At 31.1% G+C, this 18,971-nt stretch overlaps 1 protein-coding gene across 2 annotated transcripts in view; it reads left to right on the top strand.

Annotated features, from left to right (window-relative positions):
* The window catches only part of LOC110039002 (alpha-1,3-mannosyl-glycoprotein 2-beta-N-acetylglucosaminyltransferase-like), a gene marked incomplete at its 5' end in the record, with an annotated part of 58,253 nt that extends 39,870 nt beyond the window's left edge, over positions 1–18,383 (top strand). The window contains 1 exon segment of one of the 2 annotated variants that reach the window (XM_020743933.1): positions 17,946–18,383. In XM_020743933.1, the coding sequence (XP_020599592.1) occupies positions 17,946–18,062 (117 nt within the window). 2 annotated transcript variants of the gene reach the window in all.
* Positions 18,384–18,971: the final 588 nt, after the last annotated feature.

Genomic DNA, 18,971 nt, shown 5'->3' with positions numbered 1-18,971 from the left:
GAAGGTGTTTGGTCGAGCAGAGATCGAGGAGGCCGTGTGCGCGAATGGACCGCGGAATGCCGCGTGTGAGGAGAAGAAGGGGAGCCGTCTCACGCGCAAATGGCATAAGAGACGGGGGAGAGGGGACGCGTGCGGAAGCTAGGGCTCCGCCCGAGCGGCTCTCGGTCGAAGAAGGGAAAAAGAAATACGCGAATGCCGGGGGCCGTGGGTTAGGTGAATAGAGATTAGTTTTTATAAATATTATTTAATTAAAAATATAAGTATATAAAAAAAGTAACTTAATTTTAAAGTAAAAATTTGATTTACACATTTTAATTCGTGTGTGAAATCATTGCAAATTGGATGTTCCTTTTTGGTAATTCTGACGTTCTGGCCGTCGGAAGTCATTTTGACGAATTCATCGATTTGCGTGTCAATTTTCTCGTGTCGAAAATATGGCGATATGGGTGTCCTTTCCAACCAAAATGGGTACCCCGGACGCGTTGGTGCAGTCCAATCTGTCGTTGGAAGTCATCCGGAGAAGTTCGCATTTTCACCCGTCCTCTGGGCTTAATTGAAGTCCGATTTCGTGCAATTTTGTGAACTTTGTGTATTTGATGTGTGTATGTGACGAAAAGGTTATGACGATGTCTCCCTAAGGCTTGAAGTCCTATCAGGAACTTTTCCCTTGAGTATTCGCAAAATAACCCATAAGCGCTCGTCTATAAGACGATGATCTTGTGCCAAAGATACTGGACATCAAAGGAAAATAGGAATTGACTAAAATTTTTTAAAAGTGTGGGTCTCAATTCTAATTTTCTAAGATGGTCAATAGGAACTCCTAGAGCTAGATCCTAAGACCCTAGAAAAGGAAATGACCTCAAAATTGAGCTCAACAGATGTTAATAGTAGAATTCAAGTTGGTTGGTTGAAGTGGAGGAATGCTTCGGGCCTTTTGTGTGATAGAAAAGTACCGCTAAGACTGAAAGGAAAAATTTATAAGATGGTGGTGAGACCTGCAATGCTCTATGGCGCTGAATGTTGGCCTTTAAAAGAGAAGCATAATAATAAGTTAAGTGTTGCCGAGATGAGAATGATTAGGTGGATGAGTGGCTTTACACTTAGAGACAAAATGCATAATGAATATATTCGTGATAGGGTTGGTGTAGCTCATGTGACAGACAAAATTAGAGAAAGTCGTCTTAGATGGTTTGGTCATATTAAACGTCGACCATTAGATGGTTCGATTAGGAGAGGAGATGTTTTAAATCTGACTTGTGTTAAGAAAGGCAGAGGTAGACCTAGGAAGACTTGGGCCTATTGTATTAAAAATGATCTTAATTTACTAGAACTAAATGAAAATATGACACTAAATAGGACGCAATGGAGAAAAAAGGATTCATGTAGCCGACCCCATGTAGTGGGATTAAGGCTTTGTTGTTGTTGTTGTTGGTGCAGGGAGATTGATTGGTTATGCACTATGAAGCAGAGTTTACTATGTTGTCGAGATATGTACCACAACTCGTTTCAAATGCAAATGAGAGATTTTCTTGGTTTCTTTCTAGATTGAAGTATTCGATCACGTAGCCACTAGTACCACTGCAGATTGAAGACTATTCACTGCTAGTGAAAAGAGCTAGGTGGGTGGAAATTGATTTTTAACCAACTCAATAGTATAGGGACTTACATAAAAGAAAGAATTACAAAGTGACACTAACAATTTATTTTGTATGTTCGAATAGGAAGAAGATTGTCATATATTAATGGAGTTAATATGCTAGTTGTAGCACTGCAGAGCTTTGTGTTAAGCGTGTGAAGCTATATTGTAATGAATGATTATTTAGTTCTAAGGTATGTTACTTATATAGGCAGTCTAGACATCAGATGAGGAACTGTCTTAACACTGCACAAAGATCAATACCAAATGTTAACTCAGAAAGGAATTTAACTCGATGGAATTTTCAGGAGTGATCTACATTGTTGTGTGACAAAAGCTTGTAAAGTGATTAGAAGGAGCAACCAAAGCAGAACATTCTACTAAGAGATTATTCCTTAACTCATCAAGAAACCTGAAGAACCTATTGCTACTGATGTTGATGCTAATTGAGTTTGAGAAATGCTTTGATTTATCATTTTGGGTGTTTTTATGCTTTAATTGTTTGGGTATATTAGTTGAGTTTTCTACTCTCAAATGTTTGATTTATTGTATTTGCTTTGGTTATTTGTTAACAGATCTAGACTTTCAAGATAATTTGGATAGTTATGTTTTACTTGCATAATGAGTAATTTCTTATGAGAAGTTCATGAATTTAGAGGACGAAATTTTTATAAGGGGATATTATAATAACTGAAACATAAATAAAATTATATGGAACATGAGAAAAGAAATTTTAATCATTTTGACCATTTTGTGAGGGAGAGAAATAGTTACTCTTGTTGAATTGGAGAATGGAGAAGTTAGAAGAAACAGGGTGAACGAGAGAGAGAAGAGAGGCCGAGAAGAGTGTTGTCGTGTCCATTTTTCCTTTCCTGTGGGTGACAAGAAAGACTCAGAAAGGAAGAATAAAAAGAAAACTCTCTAGCGTGTAGGGCAACACTTTGCTTGCGTGAAGGAAGTGGAGATGAGGAGTCACCCCTGCTGCAGGAGTCTCATCAATTGGGAAGTTCTTCCTCCCATAACAAATGTAATTTCTCTGCAAAAGACAAAAAGAAAAAGTTCTTTAAAAATATACACAAAAAACATTTTAATCCTAATAAGAGAACTTTTAGAAAAAGGAATAATAATAATAAGGAAATTAAATGCTGGATATGTAAACAAGGACACTATGCTAACAATTATCCTCAAAAAAATAAAATAATTATGTAAAATTTGTAGCCATGATTGAAGAAAATAATTTAGAACCCATTTTTAATATCTCTAATTTTGACAATAAAGAAGAATTATATCAATTATCAGAAATTGAAGATAATTTAATAAATGTAAAGTTACTCTGATGATAAAATGGAAGAATATTTATATTATGATTAATGAAAGACAACTCAAAACAATATAAAAGACATTACTCTATTCGAAGAAGCCTATAATAATAAAAGGAAAAGAAAATTATCCTTAGGAACAAATGATTGTTTCAATATGCCTATTTTTCTATGTAAAAGAAGCATACATTATAGCATCCAATAAGACAAACATCCAATAGATATAATAAATACAAAAGGAAGAACCAATATATCACTTTATAACCAACAAATAAAAAGACAAGATTTAGAAAAGATAAAAAATCCTGAGAAATATGAACATATATTTTTTGGTGGAATTCAAATCCTACTTAAAGCATATTTCCGAAAAGGCATTGATAGCTCAATTATTATCTGGATATATGATTACAAAATTATAAACTCCAAAAAGGACTCTTTACTAGGAGTTATACAAGGAAATCTATGATACCAAACTCTTTGTTTAATCTACACCCCAATTATGCGGTCCATGTTAATGATAAACATCTAGACAGATCTCTAATACTAAAACACAAATTAGATTGAGTAAAGTTAAGATATGAAAGTGTTGTTTACAGCATACCTTATCAGACTGTATATGCCTACAATAATCAACATAACACTATAGAATTTAAACCAAATACCGATCCAATCCAATTAGACCCACTCTTTTCTCATATAACACACAATTCAACCTGAAGAAATAGATGAGCTATAAATAACACCTCCCTCATTTAACCTTCTTCTTGACTTTGAAACGATAGAAAATTTGGAAGCCAAAGACACCCAAAATTAACCGTCTTAGAAAACGACAACTTGTTGTCCGTACAACCTATACTATCTCTAGATACAAATAGATCTCTCCTTCTTCGACCAACTCTAAAGATAAAAGAATATAATTATAATCAATTATTAGTAACTGGTTATTACTTCTCACCAGATCATAAATGTAATATTCTACTCGACACAGGATCACATAATTCACATATAGACCAAAACTTAATACCACAAAATTTACAAAAACTTAATACCACAAAATTTACAAATACCAAAAGAAAAACCCTACATTTATCAAGTTTATTTAGGACAAAAACATCTTTGTACACACGAAGGTAAAATCCTTTTTGGTTTTTGTGATATAAATAATCTTCGAATAGACTTTCAACATTCAATTTTAAATGATGAAAAAAATTCAAACCGTATATTAGTAGGCATGGGCTTTATCCAACAACATACTATAACATTTACGCATGAAAATATTAATATCGGCAATTACATACTACAAAATACTGTTTCATAGCTATATTACGATAGAATTATACATTCCTGCCTACAAATTTATCCCTTTATACGCCTTATGTGATACTGGAAGTGACATCATAGTATGTAAAAAAATGCATAATTCCACCACATATACCAATCCATTCTGAATAATTACTACTCGAAACATTTAATGGAACACAGACCATAAATTAATATTGGACATACCAATTATTCATCATTCAATCTGCCATACTAAAAATACACAAGTTATGATGTCTTCCCGACGACGGTCCATATATAATTTTAGAAAATAATTTCTTCAAAACATTTTCATTGTTTACACAAACTAAAAATGACATCTTTTTAGTTAGCCTTAACAGTCATTCACTCCACTTCCCAATTATTAAAACACCCGAATTTCACTCAATACCTATTTTCCGCAACCAACTTGGTGCTTTCCCACTTATCAAAATTTAAAAATTTTTCTCTCATATATTTATTAATAAACCTAAGCCTAAAAATTGCATCCTCCTCTGAGGATGACAAACTTGATAAACTACGATCTTTTGCAAATTCATTATTTAAATCGACATTTTCAGAAACAAGACGAGCCTGTAGCTTTAATTGAACCAATTAACCCTGCACTTATCATAAGAGTAAGACCCATGAAATATATCTCTGAAGGTAAAAAAGAATTTCAAATTCAAATTAAAGAATTACTAGATCTTAAATTAATAGAACCCAACAACATTCCACGTAGTAGTTCAACCTTTTTAGTACGAAATCCCGTAGAAGAAATAAGAGGAAAAGCAAACCTAATAATTAATTATAAAAAGCTTAATGATAATACCAAATTCAACCGATATTTTCTACCAAATAAAGAAGTACTAATCAATCATATTAAAAAAACCAAATGATTATTTAAATCAGATTGCAAATCAAGATTTTGACAAATTAAAATGCATCATGATAGTCAATACTTTACTGCATTTAACACACCACAATGACATTATCAATGGAATGTAATGTCCTTTTGTTTAAAAAATGACCTCAAATATTTTAGCGAAGAATGAATAATATCTTTAGTAAATTATCACATTTTTGTCTTATACATGTAGATGATATTTAATATTTAGTAAATTATTACTGAGCACTTAAAACATTTAACTCTGCTCGTTCAAAAAGCTTAAAAACACGGTATAATATCAAGTAAAAAAGAAAACAGTCTTGCTAATTAACACTATAGAGCTTTTAGGACTTGTAATAAATAAAGACTATTGAATTATAAGAACACATATTAAAAAAAATGGACCATTTTAAATAAATAAGGAATAAAAAAGATTTACAACGATTTCTAGGATGTACTAATTACACTGAATCATTTGCTAAGAATCTTGCAGAATTATGAGCGGCTTTATAGAAAAAGTTGAAGAAAAATATGTCTTGATATTGGGAGTAAAAAGATGAAAAAAGTTAAAACCAAATTAAAGTATTATGTAAAAATCTTCCAAAACTACATTTATCTATACTAGTAGACTATCTAATTATAAAAATAGATAGTTCTGAATTCCCTTGGGGTGTCGTTTTGAGAACCAGAAGAAATAATAATGAACTTTTATCTAGATATAACTCAGGAACTTACAACACTACAAAATAAAATTATAATATTAATGAGAAAGAATTATTAGCATTAAAGAAAGAAATTAAAAAAAAAATGAAATATTCTTAAATGAAATATTCTTAAAAATAACAAATCACAAAACTTTATTCTCATTTATCTAAATAAAAGATTAATTAGTTAACAAAGTTGGTTTTCCGCCTATATTTTCGATTTAAAATATATAAAAGGTAATTAAAAATGTTTTAGCTGACATTTTATCTTGTGAATTATGCAGGAAATAAATACTACAAGATACTACTAAGAGAATTACAAATATTGCTGAAGAATGACAATAATTATCGTTATATGAAGAAAAAATTAATCCTTAAATTTATTTTCACAGTGAGAAAATAACAAATTATCTATATTTATGGAGACACTGATTCAAAACTCGTATCAGAATTATATAAATGCGGATTAATCCGAATGATGTATCTACAGGATGAAAATCTCCTCAAACAATTACCAAAGCCTATAATTGAAGTTTTAGATGTCTTTCATCAGGTAGTGAAACATTGAAATTTATATATAAAAATGTATCATACTTATCTAGAATTAAGAAGAGTTGTATCTTTTATACAACTTAGAATAAACAGTGAACCTTACACTCCTAAATGTAAACATACGAAATTATTCTAGAGATCTACTGTTGAAGATCTATATCAGATGTGGTCAGTGTCACAAATATTTGAGTTTATTATTCGTTAGGTCAATTATTTATTTACAGTCTTTGCAAACAACCCACGAAAAGGGTGCACGAAGTTATGTATTAAACACGAATTGCTGCATTTAGTCAGAATAATGCAGCAGTAAACAAAGAAGTTAAATAATTATTTTGTCAAAAACTACAAAGAGAAAATATACACAAATGTATGTATTTTTAGAAGAAAGATACAATACAAGAAATACGACTTAAACTTGAAGAAAGGTCCAGTGTAGTATAAATGTAAACAAAAGAAATTTAATGCAGATGAACATTCTTAGAATTATCTTCCACTATCGACGAAAGATATAATTAGAGCATTATTTCAGCTCATAATATCAACCACCGATGTTAATGCAGAAGAATATTCCTAGAATTATTCTCCTTCACCAGGAAAAAGTAAAATTATTAAAGCATCTTTTCAGAACACAAGAACAATAATTAAAACAACTTTATAGCTCAAATTTTTCTTTTAGAAAGATAGTAAGGACAATAATTAAAGCCACTTTACAACTCAAATTATTCCTGAAGATAGATGACGGCCGTTCTATTTAAAGTGGGCTTCCAAAATTTGGAGGGACAATTTCTTCCCTCTGTGCTTCTTCTCTACTTCTCCCTTAGCTGTAATATAATATCTGTTGATCACAACAGCTAAATATTTTCTTCCTGCTCAATGTCTGTAGTTTGTTCTTAATGTACTAATGGCTATTATGATCTTGTTGGCTTTTTAAATCTATGTTTTATATTTTCTTGATTCTTATCTTTTCTAGCTACGCATAGGGTAGGAAACGAATTAATGTTGTGCTTTAAATCTCTGAAGTATTTAGATAAGGTTGTGGTCAGTTAAGGATCTTGTTGAGCCTTAACTTTCTCTAGAAAACCATAGAGAAAGGTGTAAAATGAACCGGATATTCTAAGGTCAAACTCTTGAATACATTATCTTAAATAATCTTTCGGAAGCATAATAGACTCTTATACCTTAAAAGCAATTTGTTGGCAGAAGAGTAGGAATAAGTTATTAATCATGGTAGAAAATATCTGTCGAATTTGGTATTATCGTTAAGCTTCTTATAATTAATTACTAGTTTTGTTTTTTCTCTTATTTGTTCTGCGTGATTTCATGCCAAAAAGACTAAACTACTATATGGAATGTTGTTGGGTTCTATAAATTTAAGATCTAGTAATTCCTTAAATTGAGTTTTGAATTCTTTTTTATCTTTCGAGGCATGTTTCATGGGTCTTGCTCTTATGATAAGTGCAGGGTTAATTGGTTCAATTGTAGCTACAGACTCTTCTTGTTTCCAAAACTGTAATGGGTTTTCTCTGAATGTTGATTTAAACAAAGAATTTGCAAAAGATCGTAGTTTATCAAGTTTGTCGTCATCAGGAGAGGATGCACTTTTTAGACTTAATTTGTTATTAAATAGATGAGGGAAATATATTTTTTGATTTTTGGTGAAGTGGGAAAACACCACATTGGCTGCGGAAAATAATAATTGTTGAGTGTAAATCTCATCTTTAACACGAACCATAATTCCACCACATATAGCTAATTAAACTTGTATTAAAATCATATAACTTATTATGATCCTTTCATTAGAATTTCCTAAAGGAGATTTTATATGAAAGATTTGTTTTTTTTGAAAGACTTCTAATTGTTTGTTTTTTATATTTATTTGGAATAATTCACAGATTCTTTTAAATTCCTGTTCTAGATAAATTTGTTCAACATCAAGATCTTCTTTTTAACTCTTTTTTATTCTTTTTTTTATGTTCGTATGAAGTAATAGAAAATTCATAAGATTAGGTAGGTGTGCAGAGACAATTATCATGTTTAGGACATTCATTTGTATTTTTCTGCTGTTCATCTGACTCTATTAACATTTTGTAGGCTTGAGGAGTTGAAGTTTCTCCTAATTTTAAAGATTTTCGTTTTGGAGAATTTTCTATAGTTAGATTATTGTTTAATCTATATTATAATTCTTCAATTTCTCTAATTTTGTTTCTTAGATTTATCTTTAATTTCCTTAATCTTATTTCAAACTTTCTTGTTTCATCTTCCATGATTAATAATTTCTTCCCACTCTTCTGCTTGCAAATTGTTTTTAAGGTATAAGGTTCCATTACGCTTTTGAAAGATTACTTAAGATAATGTTATCCTGTTTTGATATCTTACTATTCTAGGGTTTTGACCTTAGAATCTCCTATTCATCTTACACCTTTCTCTGTGATTTTCTAGAGAAAGTTAAGGTTCAACTAGATCCTCAAGATTCTTAATTGACCACAACCTTATGTAAGTACTTCAGAGATTCAAAACACAACATTAGTTCGTTTTCTACCCTATGCGTAGCTAGAAAAGATAATAATCAAAACAGAATAAAACATAGATTTAAACTAGTCAGCAGAATCATCATAGCCTTTACTACATTAAAAACAAAGTTACAGACATTGAGCAGGAAGATAATATTTAGTCCTTGTGGCCAACAGACATTATATTGCATCTAAGGGAGAAGAAGAGAAAAAGAACAGAGGGAAGAAGAAATTGTCCCTTCAAATTATGGAAGTCCCCTTTAAATAGAACGACTGTCATCTATCTTCAGGAATAATTCGAGCTGTAAAGTAGCTTTAATTATTGTTCTTGTTATCTTTCTTCAAGAATAATTTGAGTTATAAAGTTGCTTTAATTATTGTTCTTGTGTTCTGAAAAAAAATGGTTTAATAATTTTGCTTTTTTCTGGTCGAGGGGAATAATTCTAGGAATAGTCTTTTGCACTAACATCGGTTGTTGATATTTTGAGCTTAAAAGATGCTTTAATTATACCTTTTGTTGATAGTGAAAGATAATTCTAAGAATATTCGTCTGATTTTTTTTTTGTTTGCATTTGTACTCCACTGGACCTTTCTTCAAGTTTAAGGCGTATTTTTTGTATTATTTTTTTTCTGACAATACATGTATTTGTGTATGTTTTCTTTTTTTAGTTTCTGATAAATTAATTCTTTAACTTCTTTGCTTATTGCAACATTATTCCGATTATGTGGAGCAATCCATTTTTTATACATACTTCGTGTACCTTTTTCATGTGTTGTTTGCAATGACTATAAATAAATAGTTCTGACGGATAATAAACCGGCATCTATTTTTTTGGTTTCTAACCACATCTGATATGGATCTTCAACAACAAATCTCTGGAATAATTCCGTAGGTTTATATTTAAGAGTGCAAGTTTCACTGCTTATTCCAAGTTGTATAAGAGATACAACTCTTAATTCTAGATAAATTTGATATATTTTTATATATAAATTTCATTGTTTCACTACCTTTTGAAAGACATTCACAACTTCAATTATAGGCTTTTGTAATTGTTTGAGGATATTTTCATCATTTAGGTACATCATTCAGATTAATCCGTATTTATATAATTCTGATACGAGTTTTGAATCAGTATCTCCATAAATATAGATAATTTGATATTTTCCCACTGTGTGAAAATAAATTTGTGGATTAATTCTTTCTTCATATAACGATAATTGTTATCATTCTTTAGTAATATCTGTAATTCTCTTAGTAGTAGCTTGTAGTATTTTTACATAAGTGGGTATATTTTTGTAGGATGAAGTCTCTTCTTTTGTGGTAATTTCTTTACCTTTTTCCAAAGATGTATTTTCTTTGGATTCTTCTCTGTTAATACAGAGATTAGTAAAATCTCTTATTTTCGTTAATTCCGAAATCGAAGGTTGATCTCCTTCTGGTACTTCTCTTGTCAAATAATTCCTTAATTTTCTTAATTGTTTTTGAACATTACTGGCAAGAGCTATTTAACATTATATTTTCCAGATTTGTAATTCAACTATTTCTAAATATTTATCTAAATCCGAACTAAGTTTTTCTTCAACCTCGCTAGATACTTCTTAGGTTTCCATATTTTTTAAATCAATATTTATTTCCTGCATAATTCACGAGATAAAATGTTAGATAAAATGTTCACACCTGCAAACTTGTTGCACCTTTCCTGAGCTAGCAGAGCAGCTACAGGTAGCTACTTTCGAGCAAACTGACTTCTCTGACTTTCCAAGCATTCCTCCACTCTTGCAGCAAGAAGCAGCTAGGAATCTTGCAGCTTGCAGCAGCCAAGTATTCTTGCAGCGCTAAACATGCTTAGATTTTATAATCAAGTACAAAATGGAGATGTCTAATTCACTCTGGAGTCTACCAGCTTGTTAATGCACCAAGGCATCAAATCCTTCTCCTATCTTGCTAACAATAGAAGATTTCAATTTTAGATAATAGATCCAGATGCTTCTGATCACATGATTGGAGAATTTCATGTTCTCATCAACTATGAAGAGACCACCAAATCCAAATTTTTTATATCACTTCCGAATTGTTGGGAAATGAGATGTAAAAATCTTGAAAGATATTAAGCTTTACTCATTACTATTTATTTCCCAACTAGATTGCAATTTACTTTCAATGAGCAAGCTTACTCATGACTTGAATTGTGTTACTAAATTTTATTCTAACTCTTTTAGATTTCAGGCGGTGGGTTCGAGAAAGGTGATTGACATTGTTCAAATGCATAAATGTCTCTTCCTCCTTAAAGGAGAATTATTCTCTTAACACGTGTATTCTCCAATGTCTTCTCATGATCATTAGTCTGTTTGTCCAAGTCTATTGAAATTCAAGTTTCATTGTGACATTATCGTCAGGGTCATTACAATTTTATTATATTGCAAAGTTATACCCCATCTCTTCATTAACAAAAAACCAGTTTTATTAGTGTGAATTCTCTCAATTGACTAAACATACTCGTTATGCATGTCTTCTATTTCAGTACAAACCACCACACCCTTTTTTCTGTCATCTACAGTGACATTTGAGAAACTTAAAAATTGAAAACCATCAATAAAGTCATATGGTTTGTATCATTAATTGATGATTATACTAGAACTAGTTGGATATTTCTCAAATTGAAATCTAAAATTGCAACAATCTTTCAATTCTTTCATGGAATGATTTACACTCTGTTCCATTGTAAAATGCATATTCTCAAAAGTAATAATGCAAAAGAATAGTTCAACTCTATCCTTAGAACCTTTCTTGTAAAGAACTTTATCATCAATGTTAGTTCATGTGCTGAGACTCCACAATAAAATGTGATAGCTGAGAGGAAGAATAGACATTTTTATGAGGTATTTAGTTGTGTAATGTTTTCTTACAATATTCTAAAAGTTTTTTATGAAGATATTGTGCTCACATCCACATACCTCTTTAATAGAAAATCAAGAATTTTTGGATTCAAAGCCCCACTTCTTGTTTTGATAGAAAAATATTCTTACGTTGGAGCCTTGTCATTCAATCTTTCTTTAAAAGTATTTGGATGCCTCCTTTGCCCCCTTTACAAACCAAACCACACAAAGTTTGACGCAAAATCTAACAAATATATATTTCTTGGATATGCTTCTAACAATAAGGGGTATAAGTGTTATTCTCCTATTATAAAAAAAATAATATAACTCCATGAATTAAATTATTTGAACTCCCTCCCTACTGCCTCAAATCTAATATTTAAAGGGAGAGTCTCGGTGAGTAACAAACTTGAGACATTACCCTAGATATCTACCTTAATCTTGAGTCACAACCAATTCCACTTTTCTACACTGCTCTTGATATCCACACGGATCTACAATCACAAAACCTATTCTACTTCCCTCTAACCATCTTGTGTCCTAAGTTTTACGTGTTAAGCTTGAGATTGACAACAAGGAACTTCATGTGTATACTAGGAGAAGGAAATATTGAGCATGATAAAGATATTATGCAACCACATGATCATTTACAACCAAACATTAATTCATACATATCAGAAGTTCCAAGGGAGGTGGAATCCAATGGAGAAGTCAGGGAAAGCTACACAAATTAGCCTATCTAGGATGGTGTTGCATATGGGAAGTTATCATCAACTTATAAAGCTTTTGTATATAATCTTAATAGTCTGCTCATGCCCAAATCCGTTCATGAAGCATTTCAAACTCCATAATGAAAAAAGACAGTTGAAGAGGAGATCTAAGCTCTTGACCTAAATGACACATGCATCCTTACAAAGCTTTTTCCAGATAAAAAACTCGTTGGGTGCAAATTGGTGTTTAATATTAAGTACAAAGCGGATGGGAGTATCGAGAGATTCAACGCTATGTTGGTGGTCAAAGATTTCTCTCAGTTTTATGAGATACTCTATCAAGATACCATTGTTCCATTGGCCAAGTTAAACACTATAAGAGTTCTTTCATTGGCACTGAATAAAGAGTAGGAATTACATCAACTTGATATTAAGAATGTGTTTTAAGTGGTGACCTTCAGGAAGATGTGTTTATGAAAATTCCACCTGGATTGGAAAATAACTCAATTAAACATCTGATTTGTAAACTAAGAAAGTCACTTTATGGTCTTAAATAATCTCTATGATCTTGGTTTGATAATTTTGCTAAGACTATAAATTTAATGGGTATATTCAATGCCAATCGGATCATACGATGTTTATAAAGCATACACAAAGAGGTAAGAAGGCTATACTCATTATCCATGTAAATGATATGATCCTGATAGGTGATGATGAAAAAGGGACTGGGAAGAATAAGTAGGTTATTGCCATTAAGTTTGGAATTCAGGATCTCAAGATGGGTATTATGATATCCCAAAGAAAATATATCCTAGACCTACTTAAAGGGACATGAATGTTGTGGTGCACATTTGTTGAGACTCCTGTGAATTTCAACAAAAAGTTACATTCAATAGGAGAAAAGATACTAGTGGAAAAGAGTAGATACCAGAGACTTGTAGGTAAACTTATTTTCCTATCACACACTAGGCTTGATATTGTTCTCTATAATCATTGTTAATTAAAATATGAATAGTCTAAATGAAGAAAATTTAGAGATGATTTATATAATGTTGACGTTTCTTAAGAACCCCTAACAACGGGTTACTCTTTAAGAAATCAAACAACAGGGAGGTGGACGGTTACATTGATGCTAATTGTGAAGAGAGGGGCAAAAAGAAAGAATTGTCACTAGAAATAGTGCGAAGTTTGAGTATCAAACTCTTGCTTTGGGAATTTTTGAAGGAATGTGGTAAGTTAGGATACTCAATGGTCAATTTTAGCCAAGCCGTCATTAGTATTGCAAAAAATCTTGTGCATCATGGCAACACCAATCAGATTGACTTTCACAAATATCTCATCTCTGAAAAGGTCAATGGTGACATTGATCTACATTCCAACTCATCTTCAAGTTGTTGATGTCTTCACTAAAGCCCTATCTCCAGACATCTTCATTGAGCTGAATACCAAGAGTGTAAAAAGTTAGGAAGGTGGGTCGGTTGGCCACCTCAGATCTTAGGAAATCTAATTGGAGACAAATTTGAAAATTTCTTGATTAGTTATTCTCTTCCTATTAAAATATTTTTTTTATTACGGAATTATTTCCTTTCCAAAGTCATATTTTTTATTTTTTTTGGTAAGTTATTCTCGTAGATAAATTAATATTTTTAGATTTTAAGCTTTTGACTTGAAGATGAGAGACTAAAGAGAAATTTATAGAAGACACAATCGAACTTAAAGAAGTAATTATAATCATAATTGATTTTTTTTTAGATTTATTTAATCGTTAGTGGATATTTCAATGTTATTTGGATGATTTAATTTATTACTTAGTGTGGTATTAAAAATTTAAAAATATTCTTTTTAATGTTTTGTCTTTTATTGTCTTCAAAAATTCCAAGCCCTTGAGTTGTGTTTTAACAATTTAAATTATGCTCTTGAGATAACTTCATAAAAAATTAAAATGTAAATGTTGTAAAGTTTAATAAAATAAATATGAATATAAATTCAGTTTTAAATAACATTCATGATAGAGCATATGCATAAATGAATTAATATGTTGTAAAACTATAATTGATCACCAAGTTCTATAATGTAATCTGTTATTTAAATATTCATTTCAGAGAAAACTACTTTTAATTAAATGACTTACATGAGATAATATATTTACAGAATTAGATGAGCTAATAAGAATAACTATCAAAAAATATTTTATCTTTTGATAAATTTATTTATTGAATTGTTGTTGCAAATTAGATATTTTTATATGATTGGATGGTTTAGAAGTTGTGGTTTATTTGCTCTTTATTATTTGGATTTGTTGTGGATTGTTGTAAAAATTAGAATAGTATAACTCTACAGTTTGTCTATCTGTTCCCAATTTGAAAATTTAAAGTTCTCAGGCTGGGTCATGAGAAGGGAGGAAGACTAGTGGTTGCAACTCTGTCGCTCTTGGTGTAGAAGGGGGACAATGACTCATTGTTGGTGACTTAGACTCTGTTTAGCTTTTTAGCTGCAGCTATGCTGCTCCAGAAAGCTGCTGCGGGGAAGATGGTTGTTTGTTTGGTGCAGCTTTGTGAAAACAGCTATAGACCAATTGTTTCTGGAAAAATGATTATTCTGTTTTTGTTTGGTAAAACTGTTTAAAAGAAAACTGTAACAGTCAAATTTTTGAAACTCCATAAGAAAAATTTATTTTGTAATAAATTATGGAAACTTCAAAGTGTTAAATATGTAACAAATGTAATTGTTAGATAATTAATTAATTATTGTTATGTAATAAATTTAAGTCTTAGAAATTTTTAAATATGGGATTGATTAATTTATGTTAAAAGTTCAGCTGTTAGATATGTAAATATATGAAATAAATGACTTGTTAGATGAATTCTCTTATATTGGGTGGCATGATCATATTAAATATATTTTCAATTTAGGATTTTAAATATTTTTAATGAACTAATTAATTTAAATAATATTATTAAATACCGATCAAAACATAAAACAAAGCCAAAAATAAAGGGATGTCTCCCCTTCTAAAGAAACCAACTTCCAAAATCATTTTACCCAACACCACATCTAACAGGAATGCTAAAATAGGGCCACGGGGGGATCATTTTTGCTGATCTAATAGGCAACATAACCCCAAATTGCTCTCCAAATTCCAAATCATTTTACGCAGCAACAGATCTGGGGTGATAAAACCAAATTCCAAATCTAGCAGGAACATAAACCATATGACAATAGGAACGCATGAGATAAAATTTTCTTACCCTTCCTGTGAGGAGATCATGAGAACAGGAACTGTCACTGGCCGGAGAAGAGGAGGGGAAGGGAAGAAGCTCGCGGCTTCTCTTTCGCGGGATAGGGCAAAGGGGCAAGGGAGTAAAAATTGCGTCCACGAAGCTGAGCCGGGCCTATTACCTCGTTGCCCAACTTTTGCTCGGAATCGCAGGAAGTGGCGACAGGACCGCCGAACCAAACGCAGAAGAAAAAAAAAATGCCGCCCCCCGCCCAAACAAACCCTTAGAGAAAGGAATATGCAATTTGAGGCGACAGATTTATAGGGAAAGCCGTAGCTTTTGGTCTTCTTTAATGGCAATTTGAGGCGGCATATTTCGATGTAATGATGTCACCCAAGGTAGCTTCGTGCGATTTGCCAATAGAGAAAGTTTAGATGGAGCTGTGTTGAGTGCGGTTGGGCAATTTTGCGTGGAGGGGTGTTATGTTTCAGCCATTGTTCAATTTGGAATTGGGTTGCTGCAGTGATTGGTTTCTTTTTAGTTGTAGCATAGAACTGAGGCCACGGTAAACTATATTTTTTTGTTATTGAAGATAATGTCCAATAGTTTTTAATATAAAAAATTTGGTTAACAAATCATTGTGCTCAACTCCTCCATAACTTTGTTTCTACGTTATAATAATATTTCGTTCTTCGGATTATAATCTTGTTTTATATTTTTTGTAATTGGAGATAATGTTCAATAGTTTTTAATATAAAAAATTTGGTTAACAAATCGTTGTGCTCAACTCCTCCGTAATTTTTTTTCTACATTATAATAATATTTCGTTCTTTTGAATATATTCTTGTTTTCAATTTTTCACAGTTATACTCTTTACCATTGAGACTTAGACTATCACTTATTCTTCAGATTGTTAAACAAAAAACGTGAATGTTAACATTTTTGATCAAACAATTTCACAATAGTTTTCCTAGGAAGATTAAATTATTTCATGATATTTAGATTCTAGTTGATGTGCATTTATTCAATAGTAAATTTATATGAAGTATTTCATAAGAAATAAATGCATGTTAAGAAGCATGAAAGTAGTGCATATATGAATCATTATATGTGCATGCTAAGAAGACTTTGCTCTCTTATGGTACTTATAGGGGAAGCTGATGTACCCGTGCACATAGATGCTTTTCTATCACCTCATATAATCGTATAATTTAGATCATGAACCGCTTGCTATGCTGACAAGAGAAATCAATCAGGGGTGAGTAGGTACATTTCCACCTCATACAATAGTAGGTCTAGTTTGCGCCCGTTGTGTCGAGGGAGAATGTCGATTAGGGATGGGTTGGTATCTTTGCTTCTCAAAAAATAATAGACTTTGTCTGCACTTCGCTGTGCTGACGGATATGCATCGACCAATGGTATACTAGGTTTTATTTAAACGGTCCTCCTAAGATAGATGTATAAATTAAGTTTAAGAAGTGCACTAAAAGATAAAAATAAATTTTAATGCAAATAGAAATTTTAAATTCTTTTTATGAGAAAATATCTTTGTATGTTTTATATAGATTATTATATGATTTTCTAGAACATCTTATAAAAAACAAAGATACATAATGTCTTCTTTTCCAGAAGTTACTGTAGTTAAGATTTCACCTCTAATTGTCTGTTTCCGACTTTAAAATTTGAAACCCTCGGGCCAGGTTTTGATATCATCTATATGTATTTAACATTTTTAACATCTAAACAGTACTTTCTACATTTAGACCACCCAAATCTTTTATATCACATCAAAAGTAATAGTATTTTGACTTATGAAGTGAAAAACATGTTTTCAGGCTTGGGTGTCAAATATCTAAAAATTAAAGTGCACGTGTTAGGTATGTAAATTCATAAGAATTGAGTGGTATTTATGTAATTTTTCCTAAATTTACAATGATAGGAAGGCTGGAAATTATTGCCCAAATTTTGCCGCGCTGACCTACTGACCCTCTGCATTAAACAATATCCAAAACACTTGGCGAAAAAAATTTTCATTTCATCAAACACTTTGAATTAACACTGCTTTTTTTAACCTCTAGTTTTAAATAAATTTAAATAAAATCGAACTGAAATATTGATTGTGCTTCACTGCTCTTTTTATTAATCCTGAGCATCTTTTACCTCTGGAAGCTATCATCCTCTATTTTCTTTATTTCTGATATCTTTAGAAAAAAAATTCGTTTCTTTTCCAGGATGGCATCCCAAGGACAGCATATAAAGGTGTTGTCGTCTTTCGGTATAAAACTTCAAGGCGCGTATTTCTTGTTGGTCCAGCTTCTCTCAGGCAGCTTCAAATAGAGAACATTTGAGCCTTACCGCACAGCAAATTCTGGAGCTTCTCTCTCTGATTATAAGAAATCTGGCAAGCTGTTACAGTTCTGCAAAGCAACATTTTAAGTTTCTGTAAATACCAGACTTCGTCTTTATCATTTTTTGAATGTTCTCTTATGCTATTTTAACACCATATGTTGTAGTATTGTTATTTTTACCAGATATTAAATTAGCTATAAATGCATATATCCGATCAATTTCATTTCATTTAATTGACTTGATTGGTAGCTGCCATGCTATCTATTTATGAAAAGATGACTTTCACTTTCCGAAAGTTAAAATGATAGTATTTTGGATATGATGCGAAAGACTTGGCGATATTAATGTAAAAATTAAGTTTAAATGTTAGATATGTTGATACAGAGGAATTGGAATGTTTGTAAATGCCCCTTTTAAGAATATTAAGTGTTTTTTCTTTATTTTTAAATTATTCTCTTTATATGAGTGGAATCGAATAACTTGATTTCACAATAATGATCATTTATTTGTAAGGTGTTGTGTTATATGTTTTATAATTGATGCCATTCCAATATATATTGTTTGTTTAGATATTGATTAGTCTTCTTTTGATTTTAGAAGCTTTTTCTGTTCCAATATTTTGTTGGCAGTAATTTTCAAGATATTTAACATATTTACTAGGGGGTTTGTTTGAAAATAATTTTGTTTTTTTGCAAAATTTAAATTATATTTATTTAATATAATTTTTACATATTTTTTTTTGTTGTTTTCAAAAATAAATTAACTCGTTTAAAAAATATTTACTTAAAATAATTTTAGATATTTTAAGTATTTTAAAAAATAATCAATTTTATTTTAGTGGCTTCTATATAAATATCATTCAAGTCTCATGTATTTACATATTTATCACCTAAATTTTGCTTTTTTTT

The sequence above is a fragment of the Phalaenopsis equestris genome, unplaced genomic scaffold (assembly GCF_001263595.1).
Source record: "Phalaenopsis equestris unplaced genomic scaffold, ASM126359v1 Scaffold234726, whole genome shotgun sequence".
Lineage (NCBI taxonomy): Eukaryota > Viridiplantae > Streptophyta > Magnoliopsida > Asparagales > Orchidaceae > Phalaenopsis > Phalaenopsis equestris.
Note: the sequence above shows the minus strand (reverse complement) of the source record. Positions and strands in the feature narration are given on the sequence as shown.